The sequence below is a fragment of the Danio rerio genome, chromosome 2, assembly GCF_049306965.1.
Source record: "Danio rerio strain Tuebingen ecotype United States chromosome 2, GRCz12tu, whole genome shotgun sequence".
Taxonomy (NCBI): Eukaryota; Metazoa; Chordata; class Actinopteri; order Cypriniformes; family Danionidae; genus Danio; species Danio rerio.
In genome coordinates, this window is record NC_133177.1 from 55810167 (window position 1) to 55831887 (window position 21721).

The following is a 21721-nucleotide window of genomic DNA, read 5'->3' on the forward strand; positions in this document are numbered from 1 at the left end:
CCGGATCACATCGAAACAATGCCCCCCTCTCAACCACACACTGCCCTTACCTATTAGAGTATGTTTTACTTTCGAAATGTGGTATAAATTCGTCACATTTGGCATTTTAAATTTTTTTGAATACAATAAGGTGCTGCTTGTCAATCATACAATGCTTCTGTGTTTGTTCTCGCTGTTAATTGCAGGAAAAGATTCTGGATAAAAGTGTCATGATAAACCGCTGTGAGTTTAACTGGAGGTGATGCAAGTGCCACGAAAAGGTGTCAGATTTGTCTGGGGAGTCAGATTTTGATGCAACTTTCCTTCACCTCACAGTTGTGTTTTGTTAAATAAATTGCATATAAAATTTACGTTTCGAAACCACCCATATTTTTTACCCACACACTCAAATTCAAAACAGCCCGATCTGGCAACACTGGTCTGAACTTACAAGGAAAGGATGCAAGACTGAACTTTGTGTAGGCTACTTAATATTGTGGAAAAAGCCTAAATCAGAGAGAAGAATGTCTGCAGTCCCGCCTCCGTTTTCAGATGTCTCTGTTTCCCCCCTATCCACACTAAAACCGTAGTCACACTAGAATTTGAGCGTGCGAAATTCTGTCGTACGGCACTGCAAAAAAGGGCGGGATAACACGATGATTAGACATTTAAAAAAGCGAGCAATTGGTAAATTGGTCATGTTTTGATCCTCGATTGGTCTCACGTAATCATATGATGCACAGCGAACTGTGAAACGTCCAGTGTGACCGCAGCTTCACATTGAGCATCTGCGTTTTAAAATGAAAACGGCTTTTTCAGCGCTTGAAAACTCCGGGGTAGTGCGGATGAAAGTAACAGTATCAAAACTTATGCAAACTTATTACGAAAACGTATTGGTGGAAACGGGGCCTTAGATTCTTCTTTATCTCCAGGGATGGACTGGCCATAGGGAAGACCGTGACATTTCCTGGTGGCCTGACAGTCCCGCACTTTTCATAAACATCGTTAGCCAATCAAATTGCTTTATGTAAATACACCAGCTTAGAAAGTAGCCGATTACGGACTAATTTCATTGGTTGACACTGCCATGATGCGTCATGATCGCGTCAGCCCCAACTTAAGACACGCCCTCGGTCAAGCATTGACACTGAAGCCACATGTGAATGCACAGTAAGGCTTTTTTCCCCTGATAGCTCAGTTTGGCCGGACGGCCAGCTCTTGGAAGGGTTCTGGTCATCCCAAACATCTTCCATTTAAGGATTATGGAGGCCACTGTGCTTTTAGGAAGCTGAAGTGCAACAGAAATGTTTTTGTAACCTTGGCCAGATCTGTGCCTTAACCTGATTCTGTCTCTGAGCTCTTCTCTGAGTGTTTTAAAATAAAAATGACCTCTTCAGCGTTTCCAAAATGCTCGGTTTTTTGGTGCTTGAAAACTCTGGCGTAGTGTGGACGGAAGGGTTGTTGCTAGATCGGATATGGTTGCGGCTGGAAGTTAACGAGAATTACTTATATCATTTATTAAATTTCCCATTTATTGTATTTTATAAAAAAAAAATAAAATAAAATAAATTGCCCCCAAAAGTCACAGTAATGTAAAAACAGTAGTTTGTACCGAGTATCATTTATGTTATCTATTAAATTACCCAATAAATTGTATTTTTTAATGCCTACCCCCACCCCTAAACCCAACCATCACAGCACTGTAAAAATATTAATAATTGTTATACAGTGTTATAAAAAATGCTGCTAAAATTAATGTGCATATCGCACTTCCAGCCGGCCTCGTATCTGATCTAGACTTTACTAGACAGAAGCAGTCACCGTAGCAAAACGTATGCAATTTAGAACGAAAACGTATTAGTGTAAACCTCAGTCTCATCAATTATCATCAGTTTTATTGTCTGTCAAAAACAAGGGGGTGTTGCTCAAGGTGAGTGCAGTGCTATGCAAATGCTATGACTTTCTGGACTGATTGCCATAGCATTTATGCAATTGCAAATGTGTTGCTAGGTTGCTAAAGCAATGTCTGGGCATTCTGGATAACTCAAAGTGTACTATTGAAATCTGCATGACACTATGATCCCTCAGTCTAATCAATTATCATCAGTTTTATTGTTTGTAAAAAAAAATCTGTCTAATTTACTTAAAGTAATAATACACACATGATTTTGAGGTATGTTACATGCTGAAGTTCAATACTCTGGGTTTGAGAGCTGTTTTGATCACTAACCCCCGGAGTATAAGCAATAGTAACAGAAATTTTAGCAGGCCCACTAATGAAAAGCAAAAGAATCAAACAGTGTTACGCAGGAAAGATTGGCTGTAGTAGCAGAAAGACAGACTGAATCAGACCCAACTCAATGAGACAGACATGAAGAGGAAAAGCTCTCTCTCTGTCTGCGCTCCGTCCCTCTTCACAGAACTCAAGAATCAGACTCGAACCGTCTGCGTGAAGGCTAGTCGGATTTGTCTGCGTCCTCGTCACGATGGCCGTCGGCAGCGTCGCGGGAGCTCTTGTCCTCTTTGGCGAGGTGTGCGTGGGAGGCCAGGATGCTGGACAGCGACAGCAGGCCCGAGCTGGAGGTGACGGCGGGCAGGGTCGGCGGGGTCAAGCCAAGGGGCAGAGGGGTCATGGGTAAAGCCAAACCCTGGAGCTGAGAGAGCTGGTGAACCTGAAGCTGCTGCTGCGATTACATTAAACCACACACAAACACACAGCCGTCCAGGTTAAAGAGAGGTCGCAATGACTTGATGATGTACACACTATTGAAGTATACCAAGACAATATTAGATTTTACTGCACATTTACTGTTGTTAACTGCCTATTAACACACTATTTGTAACAAATAATAACTTGACTTCTACTTGATCATTTGGAAAAGTGGCAGAAGGTAAATTTTGTCTGATGAATCCTGAAGTTGAGCTGCATCCCAATCATCACAAACACTGCAGAAGACCTAAAGCAACCCGCATGGACCCAAGATTCTCACAGAAATCAGTCAAGTTTGGTGAAGGAAAAATCATGGTTTGGGGTTACATTCAGTATGGGGGTGTGCGAAAGATCTGCAGAGTGGATGGCAACATCAACAGCCTGATGTATCAAGACATTTGTGCTGCCCATTACATTATGAACCACATGAGAGAGCAAATTCTTCAGCAGGATAGCGCTCCTTCTCATACTTCAGCCTCCACAAAGTTCCTGTAAGCAAAGAAGGTCAAGGTGCTCCAGGATTGGCCAGCCCAGTCATCAGACATAAACATTATTGAGCATGTCTAGGGTAAGATGAAGGAGGAGGCATTGAAGATGACTCCAAAGAATCTAGATGTACTCTGGGGATCCTGCAAGAACGCTTTCTTTGCCATTCCAGATGACTTTATTAATAAGTGATTTGAGTCATTGCAAAGATGTATGGATGCAGTCCTCTAAACTCATGGGAGTCAGACACAATATTAATTAATTCTCCACTGCAGCATGACTATATATTCTATACTCTACATTATTTCTTTTAAGTGACAAGACTTTTATCTAAGCTAAGTCAGACCTTACTTTCCTAATTAAATAAATGAAAATTAAGGCATGATCATATTTTATTTTGGTAAACTAAGCATAATCTAGAGGCCTTCGCCTTCCATATAAGCCACTTACCAAATGATCAACTAGAAGTCAAGTTATTATTTGTTGTTCCTAAAACTTGGATAGGCGAAAAGACTTTTGTCAGGTAGTATGTATGTACAGTGCTCAGCATATATAAGTACACCCCTCACTCTCTTTTAAATTCATATTTTTAATAGGAAGCAATACAACATTATATTTGTGCATATGCATTAGATTAGTCAGTACTGAAGCCAAATCTGGAGCTCATCTAACAAAATAACCAACAATAAAGGTTGAAAAATTAGTAGCTCAAATGTATATGCTATAGAAAAATATTAAATACAAAAAAAAAAGAAAAATCAAAAGAAGCAAAAAAATGTGATTTTTTTTACATTTTGTAGAGTATTTTTTTTGCAATATTTTGCTTGAATTTAATTGTATTATCCCTCAATTTCTAAATGTTTGGCGACTAAAATATTATTTGAAGAAAATCACAGTTTAATAAATCTGTTTTGTTTAAATACACCAAAATACACTGCCTCTATTCACTGAGAAATAGATAAAAATATTCATTTTCAAATGGGTTGTACTCAATTATGCTGAGCACTGTATATATACACATAAAATGCACAATACTAATTAAATAAATCATAAATAAATCAATTTCTGAATAAATAAATAAGAATATAATTAAATAAATCCAAAGAAAAATCTTTAATTGAATATTTTACTTGTACTTTAATTCCGAATGCAAGGAGCAATAAAATACATTTATATTAGGCTTGGGCGGTAGTACAGAAATAAGGTATACCACGGGATCTAAAAACAGCAACGACATAAGCTTCAATAAGTATTCATACTATTATACCATCATAAAAAACAATGGACTTAAATAGGAGACAAGGATTAAATATTAAATCTAATTCATTTAATGCCTAAAAATGCGAATGCGTGGTTATAATCACAGTTTGGCAGTATTTCAGGTTTCGATCGAAACGAGAAGGAAGAGGCACTCAATACGGCAAGGCAATTTGCAAATAGTGCAACAAAGAGGCGACCGCAATAAACAGAAATATCTTAAACCTAAGGTTGCATATACGCTATTCAGTTTCTGCATGGTTTAGGCACAAGACAACAGTTTGGTGACACTCTCTAACGCTGTGTTCACACTAGATGTGGAAGGAGCGTCAAGCGCGAGTGATTTACGTGGTAAATCAATGCAAACGTGCGAATAGACATCCTGTGGTGCGATACACGCAAATGGTGTGGCGCGAATGATGCGAATTGTGCGGCGCGAAACGTACAAAAATTAAACGATATTTACCTGTTTGTGCATTTCGATGTTGAGTCCATACGGGCTTAATATGCATTTTGCGCAAATCGCTCGAGTTAAAAAATCTGAATTTGAGCAGACATTCGCGCCGCGTTAACCAATCAGGAGCTTGCTCTTGTGAAGGCGTGACTGTGACGTAGCACCTGTTGTTGGTGTCCCGAGGGAAATCCTCCAGCCGAATACGACAACAAGTCATCAAACTAAGCTGAGTTTTTGAGCTCACAGAGCTGGATGTACCTCTGTAAGTATCTAGTGGACTCAGACACGGCCCTAAACGTATCGACGCTGTTTTTCAGCCTTCATAAAGCACATAAACACTGTTATTTTCTTCATAAAATCCATGTTAGCCATTTAGCAACGAAGCTAGAGTCACTGGGCAGACAGAGGCCCTGCCCATCACGCGAATCTGCGTCTGTTCTGAAGTGAATTTGACGCGCGAATGAAGCAGATTTGACTCACGAATGCATCAGGGTTGACGCGAGAAGCAAGTAAACTTGAATGTTTATGCGCGAATATCATGATTTATCCGTGCGTTCCACGTCAGGCGTGAACACAGCATAAACCCTTTTCATTACATTAATACCACATACCGAGGTAAAAAAAATAGGGAGAAGGTTTGACGGTATCAAATTTTGGTTAACGCCCAAGTCTAATTTATATACAGACATACACATAAAAACAAAGTAAAAAGTTATTAAAACCAAAAAGGTTAAACACTGCATAAATATGTCAACTAACAAATAAATGTATAAAATAATAGCTAAAAATTCTATAATAATCTCTCACTCCTACACAATAACCCTCATGGTTACATACTGTGCAGTTCCTACCCGGATAATGGAGTTCATCTCAGGAGGGGTGACCTGTTTGGCTCGTTCAATCGCCCCCAGAACCTGCTGCTGGTGCTGCAGACACAAACACACACACACACACACACATATATATATATATATATATATATATAATCTCCTAAGGTAAAACGCAAAGCAAACAAAACCCCTTCAGTGCATTAAAGCAACCCACGACACAAACCAGCAGCCCATTTAAGTCAGTAATGAGGCTGAATCATTACAGAGTGTGTGTCATAAATAAATCAGCGCCTCTGACCTCTTGAGACAGGTACGGCAACACCTGAGCACAGATCCCGTTCAATCTCTTCACAATCTCCGCCTGCGGACAGAACACAAGCACATCCTCATGGGTTTACAGCCATTAATAAGTTGTCTGGGGGATGCGCTTACAGACTGCTGATGCTGTGCGAAAACACACCAGCAACAGTCAGTCATGATAATGTATGCTGAGAGCGTCTGAATCTGGGACGCTGCATATGCACAAACCATAAGCAGGCCTTCGCTGTAAAGGAAACACTGCAGACTTTGCACAACTATCACTCTAACCGCCATACTGTTATTTATTTAAGAGTATCACAGGTATAATAAGAATAATGCATTCACTTTTATGCAAAATATGAGATGCAGAAAATATTTAGACGATATTTACCTGTTTGTGCATTTCGATGTTGAGTCCATACGACATCTCATAATACTACAGTAAGAGAAAACATGAAAGACGATCATCAGCAGATATTTATATGTGCAGTTATATTAACACAATGTAATTAGTTGCTTATTTTAACAGCAATATCTTAATTCGGAATATGCATCGCATCTGGAAACAGATAAACACCTTTTTAAGATAAAGTCACTTTCTCTTCTACCTCCCATTGCTAAGAATCCATCATTTATCTACATTAGATGAGACTTTTACACAATGGAAGCCAATGGGTGCACATACTGTAGGAGATCTTTTCGCTGATGGAATCTAGCATCATTTAACCAATTACATCAGAAATTTCAATTCCCACAGAATTATTTTTTTTTCAGATTTTTACAGATTAGAAACTACACACATGCCCATACGTCTTCATTGATAGTACATCCCCTTCAATCATTGACAAATGCCTAGATTGGTGAGAAGGCAGTAAAAAAGCATTACCAATAATTTATGAACAACTACAATCTGCTACTTCCCCCTCCACAAAATGTTTTAAGGAAGAGTGGGAGAAAGAATTGGGAGTGGAAATTTCAGAGGAAATGTGGCAATGGGGTTTGGAGGATTTTAATAAACCATCTATTAATTCTAAACATTGTCTTATTCAGTTTATTTATTTATTAATTTTTATTTTGTTTATTGTGAACATTCAATTGAGTACAACCATACAGCATTTCAAGGTACATTGGTATCTCAATATGTGACCTTAAGTGGTATAAAGATTACGTACATTATTGTCAGGTGTACTTACTACACAGTAGTACTCAAATTTTGTAAATTATAAAATGAAAAACAGTATAAAGAGAGAATAAATAATAATAATAATAATAATAAATAAATAAATAAATTAATTAAAATATAATAATTAAAAATAAATAAAAATTAAAGCATTATTTACATTCAGGGTAAGAACGCATGTCAAATTATAATTCCTTCCAGAATAATCTCAACTGATCTTCATTATACACATGGGGATGTCACACATTACAATATGAGTATAACCATAAACATGCACATAGTCTTATTCAGTTTAAAATAATTCATAGGTTATATTATTCAAAGAAAACCTACATAGAATCTTCCAAAATATTTCACCTCTTTGAGACAAATGTAATTCATCAGATGTGGATCTATCTCAGTTTTATTTTATGTTTGAAGATACAGAATTATTGAAATGGAATTTTTGAAGTGCTTTCCCAGGTGTTGAAGTTGCAATTACAACCAGATCCAATGCTTGTAATTCTGTGTTTCTCTGAACAAACGCATTTGTTGTCAAATACACAACATAAAATGCTCTTATACTGCTTAACTACTGCTAAGAAGCTACTCCTGCTGTTTGGAAAAAAAAGGAATCCTCTACATGTAAAATGTGGCTTGGAGAAATTGCCTCTATGTTACATCTGGAGTGAATTAGATACTATTTGAAAAGAAAACTTGAACAATTTGACAAAACTTGGAATCCTTTTATCTGTTACCTTAAAAAAAAACCCTCATAATAATGCATCATTTCTGTAATGTTTTAACATGCTTTGTCATCATACTCTGTTGTTTAAACAGGTTTTTGTAACAAGTTTGCTTGTTATGTTGGTGGGTGTTTTTTATTTTTATTTATTTTATTTTTTTTCCTTTTAATTTTTCTTATTTGCTGTGCCTGTGTATATGTGGACACAATATGTAAACAGAATTATTTTCTTCTTGAATCTGTGTCTTTAATAAAACTTATTTGATAAAAGGAAAATTTAATTAGTTGCAAATTAACTAGTTACTGTATTTTATGTATGCGATTACTTTTTATTTTTGGACAAGTTAATTAATTACTTATAACATGCCTGCCTTAAAGACTGAAAAGTCAGTGTCTGTTTCTCAATATGCGTTCTTCAGCGGTCTTGCGTCCTCATGTTCTCGTGCAGCGTCATCATCAGCTGCCTAAGTTCAGTTCCAATACTCAAGACCGCAAGCACGAAGGACGCGTGAAACTTCCCGGATGTGATCTTGATATCGAGGATGCACTGATGCAGACTTGAGCACCGAACTCGCACTGGAAGTCCCAGAAGTCATTGCGACTGGAGATGGGAAGCGCAGCATTTTATTTAGATTTATTATTAAATTTCAGAGATATCACTTTTTTACCTCAGGAGTTTCCCTAAATGACACCGTGAAAATAAACATTAACATGGACATCTTAATATAGGAATAAACACATTAAGGGTTGTTTGCTGAAAATTGTATTAAAATCTGTTTTATTTATATTGTGCAGAGCATATTTATAATGTTTTTATGCAAAGTATATATTTTGAAGAGGGGAAAAAACAATAAATCGTTGTATGAAGGCTGTAATGTTTAAATAATTTCCATTTTAAACACGTGAAGGTCATGTGACCATCAGGAAGAACGCAGCATCCCATTTCTCAAAGGACGCGTTCTCTGCCCTCGCGGTCTCCTGAGTTCGTTCTTCCGAGGACACCTGGCAAGACCGGTCTCCACAAGAACACAAGTCCGTTCTCTGCGTTCTTGGAATTGAGAAACAGCCAGTGGCTCTGCATCAATCAATTTAGGGAGGTGGAGTTATTAAAATGAAAATATTTACTTAGTCTTGACTTGTTCCAAACCCTTAAGAGTTTCTTTCTTTTGATAAACACAAACAAAGATATTTTGAAGAATGTTGAAAACCTGTAACTATTCACTTCTACAGTGCTCTTGTTTTTCCTGCTATGGAAACCCATGGTTACAGGTTTTCAACATTTTTTGTTTTTTAATATCTAAGGTTTTCAGCTTTCTTCAAAATATCTTTTGGGTTTAACAGAAGAAATAAACTAATGTTTGGAATCACTTTGGGATCAGTAAATAGAAATTAAATGTTAATTTTTGGGTGAACTATCACTTTGAGAAACACTAAATTGACTCAGAAATTAATTCCTAACAATATATGGTTGTTGAACACAAAAGGAGATCATTTGAAAAATGTTAGAAAACCTCTAACCATAGACTTCCATAGCAGCTAGAACATACTACCGAAATCAATGGTTACAGGTAGGGATGGGAAGATTAACCGATATGTATCGATACGCGGTCATGCGCGTGCACGATGCAAGTGCATCGGTTGAGCAGCAGAGGATGAATGAAATTTTGGAAGCAAATCGAGATGCATCGGTTTTTGCGAGATGCATCGATTTTTCCGAGATACAGCTTATATTTTTAATATAGAATGTATTTTTTATTTATTAACAAGTGTTGTCAATCTGTTTTTGGCGCATAATTTAATCGACCTACATAAAGTAAGCCTTAGCAACGGATTTGCGGATGTGCACACACTACAACTCAGTGTATCAGGTGTGCGGATGAAGCTAGTGGAGCGCCCTCAGAAAGCGCGAGAAGCAAAACACATTTTATTCCCCACTGAGTTTTAAATCTAAAGTATGGCAACAATATGGATTTAGGGATGGACGACATGACAGGACAGATGCAATTTGCAAAATGTGCCGCGCATCTGTAAAATACGCGGGCAGTACGACTAATCTGATATCTCACTTAAAGCGGCGCCACGGTGTTGTTGTGAAAGCATCTTCCAGTGTTCCTGCATCCCCGGCTTTCGCACTGCTTCAACCAGCTCCAAAAGTGGTGAGAAAAGCATTGCAAGTTTTTTTTTCCATGCGCAACAGTTCTGCTCGCTCTACGCCAATAACGAATGCTATTGCATTGTTCATCTGCAAATATATTCAGCCTAGTGTCACGGAGAACGAAGGTTTTAAACACCTCCTCCTGTTAATTTTTATTTAATTATAATAATAATAATATTAATAATGATAAAAATAATTGGGTGTCACGGTGGCACAGTGGGTAGTTTGACCACCTCACAGCAAGAAGATTGCTGGTTTGTTATATTTTTATTAGCCTGTTGTTTACAGTGACAGTGATGTTTCAAAGCAGCATAACACTGCTAGTTCACAACCTTAAGTTTTGAATAATCAGTGGCAAAATATATCTTTGTAAAACTTGTTTTCATAGTTGAAAAGTTAAATCACAATTCTTGTTGTGCAATGCTAAATTTATTTATGTTGAAAGAGTGCAAATATATATATATATATTTAATATATAATATATATATAAATAAATAATATGTATATATATAAATAATATGTGCTATATGTTCTAAAATGGCCCTCTACTGTAAACTGACACTCTGGCTCTGAGAGAAAAGCCAGTTTGTAAAAAAAAGTCTTGGTTTTGCTTGGTTAATAAATAATCAAACTCATTCAATGGCACAGCATCCTCTTTCACATCATCTCATAAACTTGATCTAATTAGTTAGTGCTGAAATATCGCATCGTATCGTGATATGGGTGTGAATCGTATCGTGTTGCATCGCAATATGTCACAAATGTATCGCTAATATATCGGATCGTATTCTTTGTATCGAGATGCGTATCGGATCGGCATTATAGCTTAGATGCCCAACCCTAGTTACAGGTTTCCAATATTTTACAAAACAACTACTTTTGCGTTCAACAGAAGAAACTCAAAGGTTTGGAACCACTTGGGGATGAGCAAATAATAAGTAAATGCTTTCAGTGAGTAGTATATAGGGAGTAGATATTTTTGGATGAACCATCCCTTAAAAAAACAATACATTGAGCCAGAAATTAAATAATAACAATATATGATTGTTTAACACAAAAGAAGATATTTTGAAAAATGTTGAAAACCTGTAACCATTCACTTCTATAATGTTTGTTTTTCCAACTATGGAAGTCAATGGTTAGAGGTTTTCAACATTTTTGTTTTTAATACCTAAGGTTTTCAGCTTTCTTCAAAATATTTTTTGGGTTTAACAGAAGAAATAAACTTGCATATGTTTAAAATCACTTTGGGATCAGTAAACAGTGAGTAAATTAAACTTTTTGGGTGAACTATCCCTCAAATAAACAATGAATTGAGTCAGAAATGAATTCATAACACTATATAATCGTTGAACACAAAAGAAGATATTTTGAAAAATGTTGAAAACCTGTAACCATTTTACCAATATATGTATATATAAAATATGTGTTTGCTTTTCCTACTGTGGAAGTCAATGGTTACAGGTTTCCAACTTTTTTCTAAATATCTATGGTTTCAGCTTTCTCCAAAATATCTTCTTTTGTGTTTAACAGAAGAATTAAACCCACATATGTTTGGAATCACTTTAGAAGGAGTAAATAGTGAGTAAATGTTAACTTTTGGGTGAACTATCCCTTTAAGAAACAATGAATTGAGTCAGAAATTAATTCATAACAATAAATTGTTGTTGAACACAAAAGAAGATATTTTGAAAGATGTTGAAAAGCTTTAACTTTTGACTTCCATAGCAGGTAAAGCATACTACAGAAGTCAATGGTTACAGGTCTCCAATATTTTTCAAAACAATTTCTTTTGCATACAGCAGAAGAAACTCAAAGGTTTGGAACCACTTGGGGATGAGTAAATAGGGAGTAGTATATAGTGAGTAGATATTTTTGGGTGAACTATCCCTTTAAAAAACAATACACTTATTAAAATAAAAAAATACCAATATACGGTTGTTGAACACAAAAGAAGATATTTTGAAAAATGATGAAAAGCTTAACTTATCTTTGACCTACATAATGTTTGTTTTTCTGACTATGTAGGTCAATGGTTACAGGTTTCCAACATTTTTCAAAACTTCTCCTTTTTGTGTTCAGAAGAAGAAAGAAACTCATAAAGGTTTGAAACAAGTAAAGAGTGAGTAAATAATGTAAACTATTTTTGTTTAATTAATATCTGTGGCTCTTAAAATACATTGAGGTCTTACCAAAGCAAAACACAGTTTGTGTGAGAAACAGAAAATTATTAAATAATTCAATTTGCTTCATAAAGTTGCTGCTGCTGCTTTGCATATTATGAATGCCAACTGATGACCAAGGTTTCAGCAATATATTTGAATGCTCTAAAATAACGGAAGAAAAAGAGAATCACCCACATAGATCTCTTCAAGCGAGAGAGGCGGAGGAAAAGACATCAATTTAGCTTTTATCTATTAGCTCTCCTGAAAGCTCAGACTGATTTAAGATCAGCGCCAGGAGCTTTGCTGTGGGCTCCAGCATCAGATATGGCTCTGATCTCTGCATTGCCACTCGGACACATCTGTTTCACACACACATTCGCATCGATCCGACAGCAAGACGTCAATATGCTTGTGCACATTTACGAGCCATGATACAACTGATCAATGAGAGGCTTGTGTGCGAATTACTGCAGACGCCCACGGGGTTACACACAGACCAAATAAATAAAAAAACATTGCAAAATGAAGAACAATTATTAATGTGACTCGGTCTTATGTTGGGTAAAGCTGGCAATAGCCAGATATACACTGAACAAGTCAATTTTATTATCTTTTCTGCCTAATTAAGTAAAATTGTGTTCCATGAGGATATTTTGTAAATGTCATACTGTTAATATATATGTTTTTGTTTTAATGCTGCGCACTTAATGTGGACAACTTTAAAGGTGTTTTACCCAATATTTGGATTTTTAAAAAAAAAAATTCTGCCACTGGGATGCTTAAAGTTACATCACATTTATTGTAATTAAATCCTAATGCAACCATGGCAAACTATATAAACTGGAAAACATCTTTTGCTTTCAACAGAAGAAACTCAAAAGTTTGGAACCATTTGCGGACGAGTAAATAGTGAGCAATTTATGTTTTTAAGTGAACCATCCCTTTTAATAACAATGAATTGAGTCTGAAATTAATTTAAAACAATATATGGCCGGCCGTTGAACACAAAACAAGATACTTTAAAAAATGTTGGAAACCTGTAACCATTAATTCCATGGTAGGAAAAACAAACACTATGGAAGTCTATAGTCACAGGTTTTCTAAATTTTCAGCTTTCTTCAAAATATCTTCCTTTGCATTCAATAGAAGGAACTCAAATGTTTGGAACCATTTTGGGATGATTAAATAGTGAGTAAATAACATTTTTGGGTGAACTATCCCTTTAGGAGACAATGAATTTAGTCAGAAATTAACTCATTACAATATATGATCGTTGAACACAAATGAAGATAATTCGAAAAATGCTGTAAACCTGTAACCATTGATTCCATAGTAGGGAAAACAAACACTATGGAAGTCAATGGTTACAGGTTTTTTAACATTTTTAAAAAATATTTAGGGTTTTAGCTTTCTTTAAATTTCCTCTTTTACATTCAACATAAGAAACTCAAAGGTTTGGAACAAATTGGGGACGACTAAATAGTGAGTAAACTATATTTTTTAGAGAACCGTCACTTTTAGAAACAATGAATTTGGTCAGAAATTAATTTAAAACAATATATGGTCGTTAAACACAAAAGAAGATATTTTGAAAAAATTGAAATTAAAAACCTGTAACCATTGATTCCATAGTAGGAAAAACAAACACTATAGAAGTCAATGGTTTTTGCATTAAACAGAAGGAACTCATAAAGGTTTGGAACCATTTTGGGACGATTAAATAGTGAGTAAATATTTTTTGGGGTGAACTATCCCTTTAGGAGACAATGAATTTAGTCAGAATATATATACAATGTATAATCGTTGAACACAAAAGAAGATATTTTGAAAAATGCTGTAAACCTGTAACAATTGATTACATTGTAGGCAAAACACACACTATGAAAGTCGATTGTTACGGATTTTCAACATTTTATTTATTTTTTAATATCTAAGGTTTTTAGTATTCTCCAAAATATTTTCTTTTGTGTTCAACTGAAGAAACAAACTCAAATTTGTTGAGAATTACTTTGGGATCAGTAAATAAAAATGGGTGAACTATTACTTTAAAAAACAATGAATTGAGTCAAAAATTAGTTCATAACAATCTATGGTTGTTGAACACAAAATAAGATAATTTGAAAAATAAAACTAAAAGCTTATTTTTTGAGATATCAACTTCAAAATTGGAATGTAATGTGTGGATATATTTAGCTTGAATTGCGTAAATTTTAGGCAAAAACAGACTTTGTAAAATACATATTTTAAGATAATCGAATATACATTTATTGTTTTATTATTTTAATTAGCATCATTTTAGTTGTAGAATATGTGATTCTGTCAAGTCTGTGTTACATATTTAAACCATAATATTGGAGTCTAAACGCAATCATGACAAACTATATATCATTTGAAAGCTTAAAATGTCTAGTTTCCATGAGGGATTTTCAATAATTATTACTGAGCAACAAACTCAGAGTTTTAAAGTACTACTTTGCTACAGCAATCCATGTTAATGTTAACTTTTCTAGAGGCTAAATTCAAATCAAACCACCACTAAACTTCCAATATTACTTTAAAATTTGATGTCTACATTACAAATATTGCCAAAATGATTAAAAAGTATGATTCATATTCCTCAAAACATACCAGGCGCCCTTATATTGTCACCATTGGATGGTGGACCACTCTGGTGGTCATGTTTAGTACTTCAAATCTTACGGAAAGCTTATTTTTTGATACATCAACTTTAATTTGAAATATAATTTATGCAAATATTTAGCTTTGACTTGTGCCAATTATAGGCAAAACAGCCTTTGTAAAAATATTTTAAGATGATCAGATAAACATTTATTTTTTTTATTGTTTTCATGAGCATAAAGGCAATCATATGAGTTGAACATGTGTTTCTGTCATGTCTATCTTCAAAAAGTGGTATAGACGGTTAAGGGGTTAAAATCTCAGATTTCCAAAAAGTTGTTTCTGGGTCAAATATTATCCAACTCACAACCACTACATCAATAGAAAGCCTACTATTCTGATTTCAGATGATGCATCAATGTCAGTTAAAAAAAAACATCACAAATGTAAAACAACAAGAACTGCTTATTTATACGAGAACAAAAGACAACAATTAAAATGCACGAGTAACCAAAATACCACAGAAAGAAATAGTCTGCTAAATAATGGCCTAATCTGTAGCTCTAAAAACATCCAAGGAGCAGGTTTTACTCACCATTATGTAATGACGCTGCATTTCTGACTTCTCACTTGCCAGTTTATCACATTCCAACTTCAGGCTGAGAAAAACACAACATAAAATGAAATATATCATTAATTTCCTAAAAAATGTGCTTTAGGGTGTGAAATAGCATGATGTACGCATTACTTTCATTTATTACATTAAAACCAATATCTTCATATGTTACATTAACATTTTACATTCAGTTGTGATACACAAACCCTACCATTTAAATATTTGGAGTCAATAACACAAATGTTTCTGAAGTGTAATGTTTATAAAGGATATTTATTTAATTAAGAATATCGAAAAAAAATTATAGGCACATTTACAAATTGATGACATTAATTATCTGTGTATATTATAATATACACTAACCGGCCACTTCATTAGATACAACTGCTTGTTAATGCAAATTTCTAATCAGCCAATCACATGGCAGCAACTCAAAGGATTAGGGCATGTTGACATGGCCAAGACAATCTGCTGGAGTTCAAACCGAGCATCAGAATGGGGAAGAATGTTGATAAAAGTGACTTTGAACGTGGCATGGTTGTTGGTGCCAGACGGGCTGGTCTGAGTATTTCAGAAACTGCTGATCTACTGGGATTTTCATGCACAACCATCTCTAGTGTTTACAGAGAATGGTCTAAACAAGAGAAAATATCCAGTGAGCGGCAGTTCTGTGGATGCAAATGCTCTGTTGATGCCAGAGGTCGGAGGAGAATGGCCAGACTGGTTCAGCTGATAGAAAGGCAACAGTAACTCAAATAACTGCTCGTTACAACCGAGGTCTGCAGAAGAGCATCTCTGAACACACAACACATCCAACCTTAAGGTGGATGAGCTACAGTGCTAAGAACAGGAAACTGACGATACAGTTTGCACAGACGGAGGTTTTTTCTTGGCACACTTTGGGTCCATTAGTACCAATTGAGCCTCGGGTCAACGCCACAGCCTACCTGAGTATTGTTGCTAACTATGTCTATCCCTTTATGTCTACTACCAGAAGAACAATGGGGCATATCAAAGCGTGAATCAGGGAGAACATGCAAACTGTTATAAACTGTTATAAACATGGAGTTATATATAACTCCACACAGAAACGCCAACTGATTCAAGGATCGAACCAGCGACCCAGCGACCTTCTTGCTGTGAGGCGACAGCACTAATTACTGTGCCACTGCGTCGCCCCACTTAATGCATCTTATAATTTCTTAATATATCTTTAGATATCTTAAAAAAAAGAATGCATCCTTGCTATATATATATATATATATATATAAATAACCAGCCAAACCTTTTAAAACAACATAATATAACCATAATCAGACATTTTATTTTAATATTAATGCACTTTTGAGTTTAAATACATCTTGATAGGAGTATAAAGCCTTAAACATGGACAAAATCCATCTCAGCATGTATGCGCATTTAAATTGCGCACTCTGCTGGGAAAACTGTTTGTGAATAACAAACAGAGTATAAAAAAAATTACAAATGCAGTCTAAAATGAGAAAATCCCTCCCCCAACACCACCTGCCACCGACTAATAGCAAGCAGTAAATCATGCTTTATGACTGCGATGTAAACAAAAGCCTGCCGACTGCTTAAAACAAATGACTTGTTTTTGAAACGCTTAACATCCAAACATTAACACAGAAAAGAGAATTGCATTTGTCAAACCGTTTTATGAGGTCTTTAATCACTACAGCAATAATGATAATAATAACATTACGCAATCTCAATTATGCAGTTCCACAGAATAATTACTCATTTATTAGCATAATCCAGTGTGTACTTGTGTAAATACTCAGACTCATGATGACGAGAGGGTGAAGTGGCTGTGAAAATGCAATAGTTTATCCAAGAGTAGTCCAAATGGTGGAATGAAAAGAAATTGCGATTGATTTTGTTCATGCACAATTGACTGGATGGTGTGTTTTTTTTTTATTGGTGGATCTCATGTGAGTGAAAGGTTGACTCCGCCCTCATGTCAGAAAAACACCAATCAGATGTCATTGAAGAGGAAGGACAAGTTATTTTGACCATGTGCACACTGCATTTAAATTCAGACGTCTGTTTTTGTTGTACACAAACAGACCTTTGGATTAGCTGAAAAATAGAGGTAGTGGCAACCGCATTTACAGAAATTCCATGCAGTGTGTACAAAACTGAACGAGTCGTCAATAATATGTTTAAATGTTTATCAGAGTTGTCTTCAATATGCGAGGTTCAAATAAAAAAACAATTCACAGGGGAAACAGCACATCCTGACTCATTTGTGTTGCCAGATCTTTGAAAAAAAAAAAAAAAACGCAAATGTAATTACATTGTTCATCAAACATTCATTCAGTAATATTCCATCAGCTTAGTCCCTTCATTCATCAGCGGAATGAACCACAGACTTATCCAGCATATGTTTTACACAGCGGATGGCCTTCCAGCTGCAACCCAGTACTGGGAAACATCCATATACATTCACACACATATTCTACAGCCAATTCAGTTTCAATTCACCTATGGCGCATGTGTTTGGACTGTGGGAGAAACGGGAGCACTAGGAAGAAACCCACACAAACATGGGGAGAACATGAAAACCACACAGAAATGCCAACTGGCACAGCTGGGACTCGAACCAGCGACCTTCTTGCTGTGGGGCGACAGTCCTAACCACTAAGCCACCGTGTTGCCCCATTCCCCAAAGAATTTATGTTAAATAAATTACACAAATTAAATGAATAATAAATTACGCTACATGCACAGTGCACTAAATTAGCTCCATGCCATTTAAGTCCCAACATTGTAACCATTGCCCAGCACTATATGATGTTTATTTTACCCTTAAGCATCCCATGGGGTCAGGGTGACCCCGATGGATGTTTCCTATTTTATGTAACTGGACTTGATTTGGTTGTTCTAAAGGTGTGTAAAAAAATACTCAATGTTTAGGTTTCTTGAAGTCACAATGACCACATTGAAAATAAATAGGATATTTTAAGAATAATTTGTCCAAACAAAATCGTAAACCCAGTATAAATCTGGAACATTTTACATTTCTTTAAAGGCCTGGATCCAGAGCACAAAAGCACATTGCACAATTGTATGACCTTAAGGTGAGTGTGATTAGTTTCCTGGGCTGCTCTATGGTAATATACACTACCTGACAAAAGTCTTGTCGCCCATTTAATTTTTAGGAACAACAAATGAAATCTTGACTTCTGGTTGATCATTTGGCATCGGATGTGGCTTATATGAAAGGTAAAGACCTCTAGATTTCGATTATTTTACCAAAATCAAATATGATCATGCCTTGATTTTCAATCATTTAATTAGGACGGTAAGGACCAACTTTGCTCAGACAAAAGTCTTGTCACTTCAAAGAAATAATGTCCAGTATAGAATATAAAGTCATGCTGTAGTGGAAACAGAATGAATATTGTGTCTGACTCCCATGAGCTTGAAGGACTGCATCCATACATCTCTGCAATGACTCAAATCACTTATTATTACAGTCATCTGGAACGGCAAAGCGTTCCTGCAGGATTCCCAGAGTTCATCAAGATTCTTCAAATTCATCTTCAATGCCTCCTATTTCATCTTACCCCAGACATGCTCAATAATGTTAATATCTGGTGACTGGGCTGGCCAATCCTGGAGCACCTTGACCTTCTTTGCTTTCAGGGACTTTGATATGTAAGCTGAAGTATGAGGAGCAGCGCTATCCTGTTGAAGAATTTGCCCTCTCCTGTGGTTTGTAATGTAATGGGCAGCACAAATGTCTTAAACCTCAGGCTGTTGATGTTGCCATCCACTCAGCAGATCTCTCGCACGCCCCCATACTGAATGCAACCTCAAACCATGATATTTCCTTCAACAAACTTGACTGATTTCCGTGAGAGTCTTGGGTCCATTCAGGTTCCAGTAGGTCTTCTGCAGTATTGTGATCATCAGAAAAATCTACCTTCTGACATTTATCCAAATGTTCAACTAGAAGTCAAGTTATTATTTGTTGCTCTTACAACTGGGATAAATGACAAGACTTTTGTCAGGTAGTGTCTGTATATATTGTTCTTCGCACCTTATTGGTTGACTGGCTAATTCAGATAGCTATTAGATTCAAGTGTTGAAGTTTTTTTTCAAGTGTTGCTTGTTTGACCTGATGATGACCATGTAGGTCAAAAAACTTTTTTAATTTCAATAAACTGTTTTATTTAAGAGAAGTGTGTTCATTTTTGTTCGTGTTTTGTTTGATTACTGCCATATCAGCAACTTATGGCTATTTTATGGCAACGTCAATATAGCTAAAATCATATTGCATAATAATAACTTCAATAACATCAAATTTGAATAAGAATTGATGCAAAATACATAAATAAATATCAATTACATTAAAACATTAGATGTGATTTTTTTGATATTACATTTTTGATAAATAGCTTAAACCTATTCCTGAGGATACATTTTTAAAAACATCAAGACAGACCCGTTACATGTTGGTGGTGCATCATTCTTCAATAGTGACCAATTTCTCCTTTTCACACTGACATTACAGAAACAAGCTTCTCAAACATCCTAAAGTGGTGCAGTCTGATGGAAACATAAGATGTAAAGCACTTCAACACTATGGCTTGTTTATCCTTCTCCATTTCCCTCTTCCGTCATTTTGTGTCTTGTGTGATGTGTGATAGCCGGATGTGATCGCTCTTATCTCCGGTGCTGACAGATGATGACAGGAAGCTTTTCCAGGAGGAGAAACGTTCACACCATTTCACCGCCCCGCAGAGGAATTCGCATAGCCAGAGTGTTTTTAGGGTGTAGAGTGAAAGTGAGGAGGAGAGAAACCGCCTCAGAGGTGTGTTGATGGAGAAGTTGAAAGCTTAAGATTTTTGTGTCTTTGAATGGTTTTGATTGCACAGTCATTCAGTATCAAGGCTGTTTTATTCGATCAAAGGTAAAGTAAAAATACTGCTAAATGCTTCACAATTAAAATATATATATATTAATTTATATATGCTAATTTCGGTTTCATTCCAGACATGCACTTTAAGTAATGGACCAATCAAAACACATTGAACCACCTGACCTATTAGTGTCGTCACGATACTGGAGTTTTGGTACCATTCGGTAATGAAATTTGAAAAACGTCCATTATCCGCTACAGTCACTGAATTATTATGTTTGAGACGTGTGCTTGTCATTGACAACATTATTAGATAATTTTTTCTACTGCTAAAATAAAGCATTTGTCATTATCAGATTCCCTCTCGCATTATATTCAACATTATATAAGTTAGAGTAGTTATACATTTTCTCTCATGCACCACACTCTGTGTTCGCTATGAAGAAAAAACATATTAAATCCTTGTCGCAATCATTACTCTAAAATGTGATATCATCACTTAAATTTCATTTCATGTCATGACTGCCGTCACTCTGAGAAAAAAAAAACCTACATGCTAATCATACTTCTCATGTGGCTCCCAAACGATCCCTCTGTGCAACAAACTGAATGTTATTTACAACTTTATTACCTGTTATTCACAGCCTATGCAAGTTCTGTTCACTAAAGTAGACATGGAGGGCACCTGCGAATCCTCGCGGTAGTAAACAGCTCGTGGTCAGCTCATGCGTGCTTTTACGCCAGCCAATATGTCATTACATGAAGACAGAAATGACATTTTTGGCCGAGTTATACCTTGTAAATACAGTATATGCAGCCCTGCTATGAATTTGTACATACTACTCTGCTCGCATACTGTTATTAACGTAATATATAGTAGAGAAGTGTGCGATTTCAGACACAGCCAATGTGAAATGTTATTTTTGTGTTTTTGTTTAAGAATTTTGGCCGTTAGATTGTAATATATTACTTTTTAAAACTTTTTTCAACATGGAAAATGACATGGAAAACGTTTATCATTGGAGATTTTGACCTTGGATGCTGTTACGGCTCAGTATCTGTGTTTTTTTGTTTGTTTTCTCTCTCCCTCCTTCTCTACCTATCATTTTCTTTAGGTCCGCCCAGTTCATCTAGCTATTGGCTAAGCTAGATGCCAGTCATCATTACCATTTACGATGACATCATCAATGACCAATCACAAGCAGACTTCCACACTTAAAAAGGAAGCCGGTGCAGTCGAAAGCTAGCTTGCTTTTTGCTTGCTCACTGTTGTGTGTTTGCCATGTTGTTTGACTGTGTGTTTTGCTGGATGCTGGATTATGTGACAGTTTCTTGTGCTATGTGTGCTATAATCATTT

General features: G+C 35.9%; 1 protein-coding gene across 4 annotated transcripts in view; it reads right to left on the reverse strand.

Moving 5' to 3' along the window:
• Positions 1-585: 585 nt before the first annotated feature.
• The window catches only part of chico, a 48793-nt gene continuing 27657 nt past the window's right edge, over positions 586-21721 (reverse strand). For 2 of the 4 annotated variants that reach the window (XM_068222908.2, XM_073911843.1), the window contains 5 exons: positions 15455-15518; positions 6408-6452; positions 6015-6077; positions 5738-5812; positions 586-2660 (listed from right to left, as the gene is read on the reverse strand). In XM_068222908.2, coding sequence (XP_068079009.1) covers positions 2436-2660; positions 5738-5812; positions 6015-6077; positions 6408-6452; positions 15455-15518 — 472 coding nt within the window. In that variant the 3' untranslated portion in view covers positions 586-2435. 4 annotated transcript variants of the gene reach the window in all.